The 15,103-nt window shown below is 42.1% G+C and overlaps 1 protein-coding gene across 16 annotated transcripts in view; it reads left to right on the forward strand.

Annotated features, from left to right (window-relative positions):
- The window catches only part of LOC129714874 (microtubule-associated protein 4-like), a 251,694-nt gene that overhangs the window by 148,635 nt on the left and 87,956 nt on the right, over nt 1-15,103 (forward strand). For 7 of the 16 annotated variants that reach the window (XM_055664728.1, XM_055664733.1, XM_055664722.1 and 4 more), the window contains 3 exons: nt 3,006-3,137; nt 12,951-13,052; nt 14,171-14,281. In XM_055664728.1, the coding sequence (XP_055520703.1) occupies nt 3,006-3,137; nt 12,951-13,052; nt 14,171-14,281 (345 nt within the window). The remainder of the gene's footprint in view (nt 1-3,005; nt 3,138-12,950; nt 13,053-14,170; nt 14,282-15,103) is intronic. The other 9 variants (XM_055664724.1, XM_055664731.1, XM_055664726.1 and 6 more) reach the window with 5 other exon arrangements.

The raw sequence follows: 15,103 nt of genomic DNA on the forward strand, positions 1-15,103 counted from the left end.
TCTTCCCTACTCTCAGTGGGAAAAGCTTATCCACGTCAACTCTGTCTATCCCTCTCATCATTTTAAAGACCTCTATCAAGTCCCCCCTTAACCTTCTGCGCTCCAAAGAATAAAGCCCTAACTTGTTCAACCTTTCTCTGTAACTTAGTTGCTGAAACCCAGGCAACATTCTAGTAAATCTCCTCTGTACTCTCTCTATTTTGTTGACATCCTTCCTATAATTAGGTGAACAAAATTGTACACCATACTCCAAAATTGGCCTCACCAATGCCTTGAACAATTTTAACATTACATCCCAACTTCTATACTCAAATCTTGTGGTGAACTTGGCCACTTCGGACACAAACTTGAACTTGCTGAATTCAATAGGGTCCTGACAACTATAACATTCCTACATGGAAGTATTGAGCCCGGGCATCAGTGGAACAAAGATGAAGAGGTCAAAGTGGGAATGACCAACTGAGTTGAGGTATTCTGCAGAGTCTTCACCCAATCAGCATTCAATTTATCTGAAGAAGAGAAGGCCACATAAGCACTAAATTAATTGGAATAAATTGGAAGAAGTGTAAGTGAATGAGCGTTTGGGTTCCTGATGAGAAAGGAAGTTTAAGGACAGGTGTTGCAGCATCTGCCACTGTGAGGAAAGGGTACCGAGGAAGAGAAGTTGAGTATGGATGATGATGGAAGAGTGAACTAGGGAGTTATGAAGGGACCAGCTGAAAGTTCAATGGTTCCTTTACTATCACGTTTACCAGGGTACACAGATCAGTAAGATTGCCATACAATAAGTAAAATATAAAAACAGCCCACATATACAACTGCAGCTGGTCGTCAAAGACTGTTACGGTTGTCGCCTTCATCCGGTTGTCCTGTGAACCGTCAACCCTCGCGTCACCCGGCCATCTTCAATCTCCCAGAGGTTGAACCTTTCACAGCCGAGCTTGAGGGTGTGGGAAGTAAGATCCCCAGTGCACAGTAGAGAGCATGCGGGACCTAATGGAATTTGCAACACCTCGTGGCTTGGTTCGGCAATTTCAGCGCCCTGGAGAGGAGTCAAATGGGACTACAAAAGAGTAGTAAACACTGCCCCCAGTCCATCATCGGCTCCCTATTGTACCTCCCTTCCATGACTGGGGCTATTTAGCGCAGTCGCTGCCTCAAAACACTGGCTGGGGCAGTATCACCAAAGACCCACCTACCATCCTGGCCACACACTCATCTCCTCTGCATCACCTTCAGGTAGAGGGCACAGGAGCCTGAACGACTGCAAAAAACCAGGTTCAGGAATAGCTATTCTTCCCCACAGCCATCAAACAATTAAAATTCATGGCTCGGACAAAACTCTGATTATTAATAACCCATTTTTTGTTATTTGCAAATTTCATCAAACAGTTTATTTATTCATGTGTGTATATATTTATATACATGGTATATGGACACACTGATCTTTTTTGTAGTAAATGCCTACTATGTTCTGTGTGCTGAAGCAAAGCAAGAATGTCATTGTCCTATACAGGGACACATGACAATAAACTCACTTGAAGATTGTGCTGACCTTTTACATCAGTACCGTTTTCCTGAGCTATCCCCCCCATCCCTTGATTTCTTTAATATAATCTTTTGATTTCTGGCCTTTGAGGGGACCGGGCACGATGTATTCAAATTTGCTAATGGTGCAAATCTGGCTGCCATTGTGTATTGTGAGGAGGATGCAGAGAGGTTTGAAGGGGAAATGAGTGGGTGAGAACGTGGCATATGGAGTATAATGCGGAAAAGCGTGACGTCATCCACTTCAGTGGAAAAACATAAGAACAGAGTTCTATTTTAAATGGTGAGAGTTGGTGTTAAAAGCTAAAATTGAACGCAGTTACAGAAAATCAATCTGAACGCAAATGCTATGTTGGTCTTTGTTGGAAGTGCATTTGATTGCAGAAGCAAATGTGTCTTCCTGAAATGTGTGAAAGCCCAGGTGAGACTGCACCTGGAACATTTGTATACAGGTGAGGTCACACTTCCAATGAAGAATATACTTGCTGCTGTGCAGTGAAGGTGCAGATAGATGTTCCTTTATGAGAGGGGAGATTGACCGATGATAACAGAGCACACTGGCCCGATATGCCCAAATTTATTTTTTAAAAAGGAGAGATTATCTTGCTGAAACGTAAATCCCTAAAGGACTTGACAGGGTAGATGACAGGATGATAGTTCCCCACGTTAGGTTTTCTCAATTAGTGATCAAAATTTCAAAACAATTCCTTCATCCTGAGGACAACAAATCTTTAAATACCTCTGCTCATCTATACTAACCAAATATCCATCAACATCAATCCCATTTTTATCCCAACCACAATTTATCAACTCCACACAGATTTTACCACTCACCTACGCATTAGGGGTAAGTTGCAATGGTCAATAAACCTACTAACCTGCATGTCATTGGGATGTGGGAAGAAACCAGAACACCTGGAGGAAACCCATGTAACCACAGGGAAACGTGCAAACTTCACACATACAACACTGGAGGTCAGGATTGAACCCAGGACCTGTGCATATTACTTCCCAAATCCAAATAACACATTCAAGATCTTTGGAGAACAAAGGCAAGTTGATGAATGGTCACAATTTGTCAGAGCCGGTATGTCAAATGTCTGTGTTTTGGAGGGAGATAGGCGTTGATGGCCAATTTGAAGTGGAGTGGAACAGGAACTGTTAGAAGGAACTGTTTGTAATAATTGTGTGCTAATGGAACAGTTTACAGAAGAAGATGAACACCGATAAAAAATGGAAAATGTGCTGGAAAAACATGTGGTCATTTCTCCTAAATGTTGATGCCAGCAATTCTTTATTAAAGTATTTAAAATTAAACTAGTGGGACAACGCTTCTGATTAATATATATAATTCTTTCCCGGATTGACATTATTTGAAAACCTTTTGCCTTTCAGAACATGGCATTGCCAAATGAGGCATGTTGATATTTGACATAATTGTTTGCTATTTCTTGCAGAGACAATGGAAAGACCAGGTGCAGAGGAGCAAATGAAGCTTGAACCCATGCGATCTCCTGCACATGAAATGAAGAGCCCAACATTGTCTTGCCACGAACTGCACCACCTAAACTCTCCGACTGAAGGTACAGGTAGGCATTGTGACAGGAGTATAGAATCATCTTTCACCTAGCAAACAGCTAACAATGGCATGTTTCCTTTACCATTGTTACTATTTTGCATATCTTTCATTCATTTGTTCTATATCTCGCTGCATCACTATCCATATCTCTCATTTCTCTTTCTCCTGACTAGTCTGAGAATGTGTCGAAAGCCCGAAACGTCACCCTTTCCTTCTCTCCAGAGATACTGCCTGTCCCGCTGAGTTTCTCCAACGTTTTGTGTCTATCTTCGGTTTAAACCAGCATCTTCAGTTCCTTTATACTCATGGAATCATCTTGTCTTGATTTGGACTTTTGGTTTAGTGCATTAATTATTTTCAAATTCCAAAATGTGATTTGTTTAGTTGGTTCTAATCAGGGATATTTGCATTCCTGAAAATTGCTATCATGATTTGTCATACAGTATTTTAAATGGAAATGGGTCATTAAAGAAGCAGTGGAAAAATATGTTACCTTTAAAGCACAGCAAATATTTGCTTTTGTAATGAGGCATGTCATAAAAGTTTGTTTAAGAATTTGGGTCAAAGTTTATTGAAACATACACGTTTTTTGGAGTAATGAGTTATGAATATCAGGGTACTGGTTGATTTACTGCACTTATATTTCCAGAAGCATGTTGTTGTGAAATACAAACTCATGGTTCAGGAAGTAACATATTGGCACAGATTGAGGATTAGGCAGCTCACAACAAATATAAGAAACAGGAGCCACTTGGCCCTCTGAGCCTCCTCTTGCAAAGAGCCGATCTTCTACTTCAATGCCATTTTTCCTCACTATGCGGTGTCCCTTGAATATCATAATGTTTAAAACTACTGGCCTGAAACACTCATCAGTCCCTACTGTAAAGATGTGGATCACAAACATGTCCGAGACACTACATTTGGAAAATATTAGGCTTGTCTTGGCAGAAAAACCAGGTCAATTTTTCAAGACATGGCCACCCTTCACCGAATTCTTACAAGGATAGTATGGCGCAACACCAATTTGGATTTAAATCCAACTATGGGTTGGGTTGGGTGAGGTGGGTGGGTAGGGAGGATGAGGGGCAGGTATATCTCCACTTTTTAATTTTTTTTTTTCCTTCTCATATCTTTGTTCGCTCTTTGGCCACACTACTTTGGCAGTCTAGGGGTCCTATCTTTTCACTTTTCACTTTTTCTCTCTTGCTCTTTCTCTTTTCTTTCCCCTTATTTTCAGGTTAAAAGATCAAAATTGAAGCTGTACAATAATTGTATCATTTTACATGCCGAATGTTACATACATTGTACAATTTCTTCTAGTAAAAATAATTAAAAAATAAAATTAAAATAAATAATGTTTAAAACTACAATTAGTATGACAACTCTTCAAAATCAGAAGACTTGAGGACTGGACCTCCACAGCCCCGTGTGATACAGGAGTACAAAGATTCACTATTCTTTGCACAAAGAAATGTCTCCTTATTTTAATCCTATACATCCTTACTTTTGTTTTGATACTGTAAGCCCTGGCCCTTAATTCATCTGCTGGGGAAAAAAAATGTAATTCCTAGACCTAGCCTGCTGGCCCTTGTAAGTTCCAGTATGTCCTGCATTCATAGAACATAAAACAGTACAGCACAGGAAACAATCCAGTTGGCACACAATGTTTGTGCCCAACATGTGCCAAGACCAACTCTTACCTGCCTGTATCCAATCCATATCCCTGCATATTAATGTGCCAATCTTAAATGCTACTATCGTATCTGCCTCCACCACCACCCCCAGCAATGCATTCAGGCAATCTCCACCCACTGTTAAAACAAAACTGCCCCGCACATTTCCTTTAAACTTTACCCCTCTCACCTTAAAGCTATGTCCTCTGGTCTGACATTTCCAACTTGGGAAAGCGGGTTCCGACTGTCTACTCTAACTATGCCTCTCATAATTTTATATACTTCCCTCTGGTCTCTCTTCAACCTCCGACGTTACAGAGAAAACAATCTTAAGTCTGTCCAACCTCTCTTTGTAGCTAATACACCCTAAACCAGACATCATAATGGTAAACCTCCTCTGCAGTCTTTTCTCGGGAAGCCTCCACATTTTTGCTGCATTGGGACGACCAGATCGGCATGCAAAACTCCAAATGTGACTTAACCAAAGTCCTATAAAGATGCATCATTACCTTTTGACCGTTCTATTCGATGCCACAATCAATGAAAGCAAGCATGCAATATGCCGTCTTTACCACTCTGTCTACCTGTGTTGTCACTTACAGAGTGTTGTTGAGGGTCTCACCATGAATTGTACATTTTCTTGCATTTGACCTCCCAAAGTGCAACACCTCGCAATTGCTTGGGTTAAACTGCACTTGTCTTTTCTCTGCGCATTTCTGTAACTGATCTATGTCCCACTGTATACAAAAAGCAATCCTCACACTCCACTCCCGAGGTGAGGGAGCGGGGTCACACCGAGGTACTTAGGGATCTGGATGTCCTTGTGTATTATTGCAAAGGCTGGTATGTAGGCCAGGAAGTAATTGGAAAACTCAAATTGTAGGAAGTTTAAGCTGCAGTAACATTGCGGATTACTGAGACCACATGGAGTACTGCATACATTATTGGTCCCCGTTTTCAGGAAGGATGTATATACTATGGAAACAGTTCGAAGAAGGTTAACCAATCTGATACCTGGAATGGGAGAGATTGGTTATGTTTCCTCTTGAGGGAGAATCTAGAACTTGGGACCACAATTTAAAATAAAAGGGTTTGCGTATTCACATATGATGGGAATTTTTTCTCTGAGGTTTAGAAGTGTTTAGGACTCTTCCTCCGGACTATGTCAGCAGAATCTTAAGGCAGGTTCTTGATAAGGAGGTGATGGTTTACCATTGATTGGCACGCAGCGTTGGTGTTCCATATCTTAGCCATTAATTCCCTTTAAATATAGCCAATGAACTGGCCTCAACTACTGAATGGCATCTCTGCGTTGGTTCTTGAGGATCTCAGTGTGCCCCTTGTCCTGGACTTCCCTAACATCGGGAACAATCTTCCTGCATCTAGCCTGTCCAACCCCTTAAGAATTTTGTAAGTTTCTATGATCCCCTCTCAATCTCCTAAATTCTAGAGAGTATAAACCCTATCCAGTCTTTCTTCATAAGACAGTCCTGACATCCCAGGAATCAGTCTGGTGAACCGTTTCTGCACTCCCTCTATGGCAATAATGTCCTTCCTCAGATTTGGAGACCAAACAGTACGCAATACTCCAGGTGTGTGGTTCACTCCTGAAGAACCATACAAATCATTTTGCAATGAAAGCTAACATACCATTTTTCTTTACTGCCTGCTGCACCTGCATGCCTACCTTCAACTACCATGAAACCCAGGTCTCGCTGCATGAAATAAGCCACCATTTATATAGTCTGCTTTCCTGAGGCATTTAGGCACGCATCCCTAAATTGTAACCTGAGGGTGTCAGTAATTCTCTGTCTGTTCATCTGTGCTAATCTATCCTTCCCTACCATGGTCTACTCCTGAACCACAGAGGTGTTGTTGACTTTATAACCATTGAAATAAGCTATATAGTTCTGAGGCATTTAGGGATCCCTATATGACCTGTGTATAATGCTGCATCTGTGCTAATATATTACCACCCCAGGCAATAACTTTGTACGTGAACCCTTAACAAATATCTTTTCAAAATACAATAGACAATAGACAGTAGGTGCAGGAGTAGGCCATGATGGCAGCATCATGTTGTGGGGGTGTTTTTCAGCGGCAGGAACTGGGAGACCAGGCAGGGTACAACATCTGACTGTCACTTGACACTCGAGGCAAACTACTGAGTTCTGTCATGGGAGGAGATTACCAAGCAGACCAAGTAAAAGATCCAAGAGTCTGTTCAAAGCCTCCTAAAAGAGTGCAACATCCCCACTGACTCCAGGGATCTCTGGTCATGATCACCTAAAGTGGGGATGCTATTCTGTATGGTATTGGGAACTTTGAATCTACACAAAGAGAGCACAGGAGCTCCGTGTAAAGAAAACTACCCACCTGCCCGTCGTTTTGGGCATCTCTTACCCAATCTATGACCACATTTGCCACCTCAGAACCCACAAACCAGAGTAGAGGCGTTATCCTTGATTTTGAAGTAGAAGCAAAGAAAGTACACTGAATAGTGATTGACAGTAGGAAACTCAGCAAAAAAACCACACTGGATAGTAATCGGTAGGAAATATTGTTGACTTTTTGAGTCTTCTCTAGGCAAGAGACCAAGACGCCTAATTTAACTATTGGCTTTGGAAGTGAATAAGATAGTGATACGATTTAGGATGAAATGGTTAAATACCTGAATGGGTGGATAGTTTCACAGAAACACAATATTCAGTAATGTTTGAGTAGGAAGGAACTGCAGATGCTGGTTTTCTCCAAAGATAGACACAAAATGCTGGAGTAACTCATCGGGCTGGAGAGAAGGGATAGGTGACGTTTCGGGTCGAGACCTTTCTTCAGACTGAGAGTCAGGGGAGAGGAAAACGAGAGATATGGAAGGGTACAAAGAGGTGTGAAAAGAACAGATCAAAGTAGACGATGCTCAAGGAAATGTACAATGGTTCATTGTTGGCTGAGGGGACAATGACAACGAGGCATACATCAGCAGGACGGTGAAACTGGTGAAATTTGGGGGTTTGGCCAGATGGACAGCAGAGTTTGTAATTCTAACGTAATTCCATGTTCTTCTGTTATTCCATACTGAATCAAGACAAGTAGTTGCAGAATAATTGCTACAGCATGGAATGGGACCATTTGGCCGTTCTAAGTTTATGCTGATTTCTGCAAGAGCAATCCAGCTAATTCTGGTCAGTGCTCTCAGCTCTTCAGAGATGCTCCTTTTAACTTTTAAGTACTGATTCAGTTCACTGTGAAAGCTATCATTGAATCTGCCTCCACCATCTTGTCAGACAGTGAATTCCAAATGCCAATTCCATGAGTTTTGTTTTTAAAGTAAGTTGTCTCGTCTTGTCTTGTCTTGTTTGTCCTTTTGTACCTTAAATCTTTGCCACCTTGTTCTCAACGTTTCCATTAATGGGAGGACCTTCTCTTGGTCTAGACCCTGGATTATTTGGAATTCTTTTGCTAGAACTCCCCTTGACCTTTCTCTTTCTAAAGGGAATAATCTTCACTTTTGGATCGTTGTAAAATAAATCCCACACACAGGAAATCAATCCTGCATCTTCTCCAAGGCCTTCATGTTAGGTTCGAACCTGATGATCCACCTGACTCCTCATACTGACATATCATGTAGTTCCCATGGTAACGCTAACCTTACGTGACCCTGCTGGTAAAATTGTGCTTCAGGCCTCATTGCTGTGATGTCCCATGAAGCGGAATGATGTATGCCAAGTGGCCTCTGGTGGTGGATAATTGTCATGGAGCTATACAGCATAGAGACAAGCCCGTTGCTCCAACTCATCCACACCGACCAAGTTACCTAACCCGAGCTAGTCCCACTTGCCTGGGCCTGGCCCTGGCCCACACCTTTCCTATCCTATGTACCTGTCCTTTAAATGTAGTATTCGGATTCACCCTGACTACTTCTTCTGGAGCACATTCCATATGCTCATCACCCACTATGTAAAAAATGTTACCCCTTATGTCCTTTTTAAATCTTTCCCTCTCACCTTAAACCTATGCTCTCTGGTTTTCGTTTCCCATGCATTGGGGAAAAGACTGTGGCTTATGATTTTATATTGACCGTTTAATTTAAAATTGACCTATAATAGCTCATGGTTTTATAAACCTCTTAGGTCACCTCTCAGCCTCCTATACTGCAGGGCAACAAGAACTCAGACTATCCAAACTGTTCTTATAACTCAAACATTCCACACCTAGTAAAGACCTTACATATTTCTTGAACCCTTTCCAGATTAATGACATCCTTCCCATAGCTGGGTGAACAGAACTGTGCACAGTGCTCCAAGTGTGGTCATAGCAGCATTTTGTACGACAGTAACATGATGCCCCAACGTCTGTACTCAAAACTCTGACTGATGAAGGCAAGTGTGCCACAACTGCCTTCTTCATAGCCCTATCTATCTCTGTTGTCACCTTCATGGAATTATGTACCTGCACACCTATTCTACTGCCCTAGGCTCTACCATTTACTGTGGAAGTCCTGCCAAAGTTTGTCCTACCAAATTGCACACCTCACGTTTATATGAATTAAACTCCATCCGCTATTCCTTGGCCGATTTGATCAAGATCACTTTGTAATCACTGCTCACTATACTTTGGCAGAACTTCCACAGTAAATGGAATAGCCTAGGGGATTAGAATAGGTGTGCAGGTACATAGTTGTATAGGGCCCTGGTGAGACCACATCTGGAGTATTGTGTACAGTTTTGGGTCTCCTAATTTGAGGAAGGACATCCTTGTGATTGAGGCAGTGCAGCGTAGTTTCATGAGATTGATCCCTGGGATGGCGGGACTGTCATATGAGAAAAGATTGAAAAGAGTTGGCTTGTATTCACTGGAGTTTAGAAGGATGAGGGGGATCTTATAGAAACGTATAAAATTATAAAAGGACTGGACAAGCTAGATGCAGGAAAAATGTTCCCAATGTTGGGGCGAGTCCAGAACCAGGGGCCACAGTTTAGAATAAAGGGGAGGTCATTTAAGACTGAGGTGAGAAAAAACTTTTTCACCCAGAGTTGTAAATTTATGGAATTCCCTGCCACAGTGGGCAGTGGAGGCCAAGTCACTGGATAAATTTAAGAAAGCTCTAGGGGCTAGTGGAGTCAAGGGATATGGGGAGAAGGCAGGCATGGGTTATTGATAGGGGACGATCAGCCATGATCACAATGAATGGCGGTGCTGGCTTGAAGGGCCGAATGGCCTCCTCCTGCACCTATTTTCTGTTTCTATACTACCAATTTTAGTGTCATCCACAAACTAGCTTACCATGCCACCTATATTCGTATCCAAAATTGTTAATATAAATAACGAACAACAATAGACCCAGCACCTACCCCAATAGTACACCACTAGTTACAGTTCTCCAGTGTGAAAAACAACCCGCCACCCCAAACCCTCTGTTTCCTCCTTTCAAATCAATTTTATATCCATTTTTGGCTAGCTTGCCCTGGATCGCATGTGATCTAACCTTCCAAACCAGCCCAACATATGGCATCTTGTAAAAAACCTTGCTAAAGTCCATATAGACAACGTTTACCACTTTGCTCCCATCAATCTTATTGATCATCTCTTCAAAAAATAACTATCAAACAAAGACATGATTTCCCACACACAAAGCCATGCTGTCTGTCTTTGCCTTTCCAAATGCATGTAGATCCTCAGGATCCCCTCCACGGCACGGTGCGATAGAACTTTATTTATCCCAGGAAGGAAATTGATCAGCCAACAGTCATAACACGCAAGATACATGAAACATGAAACTAAAATGATGAGTGGAAAGGGTTGGGGATGTGCAAAGATTGGGGTGGGGGGGAGGGGAGTGGAGTCAGTCTACCCCTCGAAGGGGGAGGAGTTGTACAGTTTGATAGTCGCAGGGAAGAAGGATCTCCTGTGGCATTCTGCGCTGCACCTTGGTGGAACCCGTCTGTTGCTGAAGGTACTCCTCAGGTTGACCAGTGTGTCATGGAGGGGGTGAGCTGTATTGTCCAAGACCACCTTCCATGAATCTACCTCCGCCCCCAGTAACAACCACTGATGTTGAGCCAACTGGTTTGTAATTCCCAGGATTTTCCTCGAAGCCTTTCTTAAAGAGATTCATAAAATTAGCCACCTTCCAGTCTTTTGGCACTTCACCTTTGTCCAGTCAATGTGTCAGCCTCGATAACAATCAGCACGAGAGCACCTCAAGGCTGAGTGCTCAGCCCCCTGCTGTACTCACTCTATACTCATGACTGCGTAACCGGTCACAGTGCGAACTCCATCATCAAGTTCGCTGATGACACCACGTATCACTGATGGGGATGAATCAGAGTATAGAAGAGAGATCGAGCAACTGTCCATATGGTGCCAGTGCAATAACCTGGCCCTCAACACCAGCAAAACCATGGAACTGATTGTGGACTTTGGAAAGGAGTAGGAGGGGGACCCACAGCCCCGTTTATATCAACGGGTTGATGGTTGAAAGGGTCAAGAGCTTCAAATTCCTGGGCGTGCACATCTCTGAAGATCCTACCTGGTCCGGTAACACTAATGCAATTATCAAGAAAACTCATCAGCGCCTCTACTTCCTGAGAAGATTACGGAGAGTCGGTTTGTCAAGGAAGACTCTCTCTAACTTCTACAGGTGCACAGTAGAGAGATGCTGACCGGTTGCATCGTGGCTTGGTTCGGCAACTTGAGCGCCCTGGAGAGGAAAAGACTACAAAAAGTAGTAAACACTGCCCAGTCCATCATCGGCTCTGACCTTCCTTCCATCGAGGGGATTTATCGCAGTCTCTGCCTCAAAAAGGCTGGCAGTATCATCAAAGACCCACACCATCCTGGCCACACTCATCTCCCTGCTACCTTCAGGTAGAAGGTACAGGAGCCTGAAGACTGCAACAACCAGGTTCAGGAATAGCTACTTCCCCACAGCCATCAGGCTATTAAACCTGGCTCGGACAAAACTCTGATTATTAATAACCCATTATCTGTTATTTGCACTTTATCAGTTTATTTATTCATGTGTGTATATTTTTATATAATGATATATGGACACACTGATCTGTTCTGTAGTCAATGCCTACCATGTTCTGTTGTGCTGAAGCAAAGCAAGAATTTCATTGTCCTATCAGGGGCACATGACAATAAACTCACTTGAACTTGATACAAATATTTCTGCCATTAAGTCCGTAATTTCCACTCTTGTTTCTCACAATGTCCTAGGAATTGATGCACAATGTCCTAGAAATAGATTCTGTTCCATTCCCAAGACTGTCCCTATGGCCTTATGGTGGGTTATGCCCTTGGAAGAATCTCACCTTTTTTTCTTTCAGCCAGCCTGCAAACTGCCCTTTGTTCCTATTGCAACTTTGCTTGTCTGCCTATTTATTAGAATTGCAACATACAATGCTTCATGCATTCCTTTCCTTTTGCTTCACAAATTAACGTTTGCCTTGATAACTGTTTCTAGGATATCTCTAGTTATCAGGCATGTTTCAAAACGGTCAAAATAGAAGAAGAAAATGTTTACTGAAAATGCATTTGAAAATAAATTATGTGACATTAAAGAAACCAATTACCTGCGCTTGCATTTTCAATAAAGTTTGATGATTCCATTCAAATTAATGAGGTCACTGCGTATACCAGGAATGTGCTGGTCTAGAGACTCTGCTACGCCTCGGCTCAGCACAACTGAGCTTTGCCCTGGACACGATGATGCATCCAGCAGCAGAGCAAGAAGTCACATGGCTGACATCTAACATCCAGCTTGTTCCTGATTTGTGTGTTCCAAAAGCCAGCTGTTGCCCAGCTGTTGCGCCGACTTCTGTGTGAACTCGTACTTTCTCAGCTGGGAAGACCCTGCATTTTCTAAAGGTTCATTGTATCCTCTTCACTTTGGTGTTATGCATCTTCATTTATGAAAGTTGGGTAAATAAAATGCTTGGGGTGTGCTATAAAAACACTAGTGTAGATGGGACATGTTGGTCGGTGTGGGCAAGTTGGGCCGAAGGGCCTGTTTCCACACTTCATGACCCTATCACTCGATCTCGCTGAGGTGAAGGTAAGTTTTATATGTGAGCTGTATGGTTTGAATAATAATACTGTCATTCAAATATTAATAAAACAAATTTCTACCCCTGAACATCTTGCAGAAGAGCCAACATTTGAAGAAAGCCCAGAAGTGACCCAGCTTTCTTTTGAAGAAATGGCTTCTCAGCAAGGGGAAATGCTTGATACTACTCTTGAAACCAGAGGTATAAAGAGGCAAAGAGTTGGATCAAACTCAGCATTTGACTGCTATTGTCGAACTTTGTGTACTGCTTACTTGGATGTTTCTCAGTTTTCTACCTTACTATGAAAACTTTCAGTTATTCATTTCTCTGCATCTAGCAGTCACTGTCTCAACCTTGATATGCTTTCCCTTGGATCTTTCACTTCTCTTCTTACTCTTAACATCTGGTCTCCAAATGGAGCGCACACTTCATTCATTATTTTAAGCCATGTCTGTCTTCTATTTCCTTCAGCAAGTTTGTAGAAGTTTTTTTAAGGCTCTTTAAACCCAAATCTGTCTTTAACCTTACCAATGCCACTGAATCAAGGAGTTTCTTCCAACAACTGCCTTTGATATCTAGACAATACTCTTGGGAAAAATCTTACCTTTTATCTGCGCACTCTTTCTATTGCAATCTAGCCCATCTGCCTATTTATAAGCATCACAATGTACAATGCTTCTTGCTTTCCTCTCCTTTTTTATATATTCTTTTTTGAGAAATCAGAAAAGTCTATTGAATCCATTTCTTATGTCTATTTCGAGTGTTTCTCATGGGAACCTGTCCACAACTTGGGTGAAAGTGTCCCATCTGTTTGGGTCTAATAGCATTTATTTTTTGCCATTGTGAGCTATTCTGTGTTGTTAGCTGTCCTTTTGAATTTTCTGGGAGATTGGGCAGTATGGCCAATGAGCGTTTGGGGGCTATTTTTTTTGTTTTTCCCCCCCCACTGATGATGATCCTGGCAGAGTGTGACTTCACATCATGAATATTTCAGCACCACTTTTCTAAGTGGCCATTCTTACAGACACTTACATTGAGTGTCAAGTTAGTGGATCATGTATCCCAGTCTCTCTTCACTACATATGTGCAGAAATATTCCTGCAAGCATAGCTTTCATGGGAATAGTGACTTTTGGGGCAAAAAGAAGCCTTTTGGGAACATGGAGAATTGTCTTTTTGGATTGTATCCCCTTAAACTAATCCAAGGTTTGAACTGGGCTTCTGCTCAGTACTGCTAAGTGCTTCTGGATGCCATTCAAGAGAAGGCTCTTGTACATTTGCATTATACTTATCTTACAAACCTCTGTTGTGCTTGTGCAGATTCCATGGCTGCTGTTACAGCACCCTTAGCATTTGAAGAAGACCTTTGCGGTTATCAGGAGGAAGTCACGAACAGCAGCATGACACTTTCACCAGCAGAGGTGGAATCCAGTAGGTAGAATTACATTGCAGCAACTCTGCACTTGTTGCTGACATGCTTTTCTGAAGCAGAACTTGTGTTATGTGAAGACCTTTAGGACCATTTTAAATGGCTTGATTTTCCAAATGATTCAGAGCCATATTCTGTGGGCTACAGGGTAATGAGCTTTAAGGATATAGAAACATAGAAAATAGGTGCAGGAGTAGGCCATTCGGCCCTTCGAGCCTGCACCGCCATTCAATATGATCATGGCTGATCATCCAACTCAGTATCCCGTACCTGCCTTCTCTCCATATCCTCTGATCCCTTTAGCCACAAGGGCCACATCTAACTCCCTCTTAAATATAGCCAATGAACTGGCCTCAACTACTTTCTGTGGCAGTGAGTTCCACAGATTCACCACTCTCATATGTGAAACTAATTAATACAATTCATGGAACTCTGATTTCTGCGAGTGGAACAGAAGGGATATCGTGATCTCAGCATTTCTTTGGAAAAGATTGTTGAGATTCATGGTGCTGTCTTTTGATTGATTTCCAAATAGAAAATGCAAATGTCATTGGGTAATAATGGGGTGAGGTGTCACTCTTGAGTTATTTGCATTGCATAATAATCTGTAAAAGTGCATCTATTTAAAAGAAAAATCTATTTGTTGATAAGTGCGCATTAAACACTATGTGGCCATTAAGTTTTACATTTTTGGAAAATTACTGGAGCACGGTCTACATTGTTACGGCCATTGAGACAGAGACCATTGTATTATTATGGGGGTGGTAGATAAGTATTAAAAGGCTGGGCCATCACACTGGCATGAATGGCCTATGCCAGAAGAA

Source organism: Leucoraja erinacea, chromosome 43 (genome assembly GCF_028641065.1).
Source record: "Leucoraja erinacea ecotype New England chromosome 43, Leri_hhj_1, whole genome shotgun sequence".
Taxonomy (NCBI): domain Eukaryota; kingdom Metazoa; phylum Chordata; class Chondrichthyes; order Rajiformes; family Rajidae; genus Leucoraja; species Leucoraja erinaceus.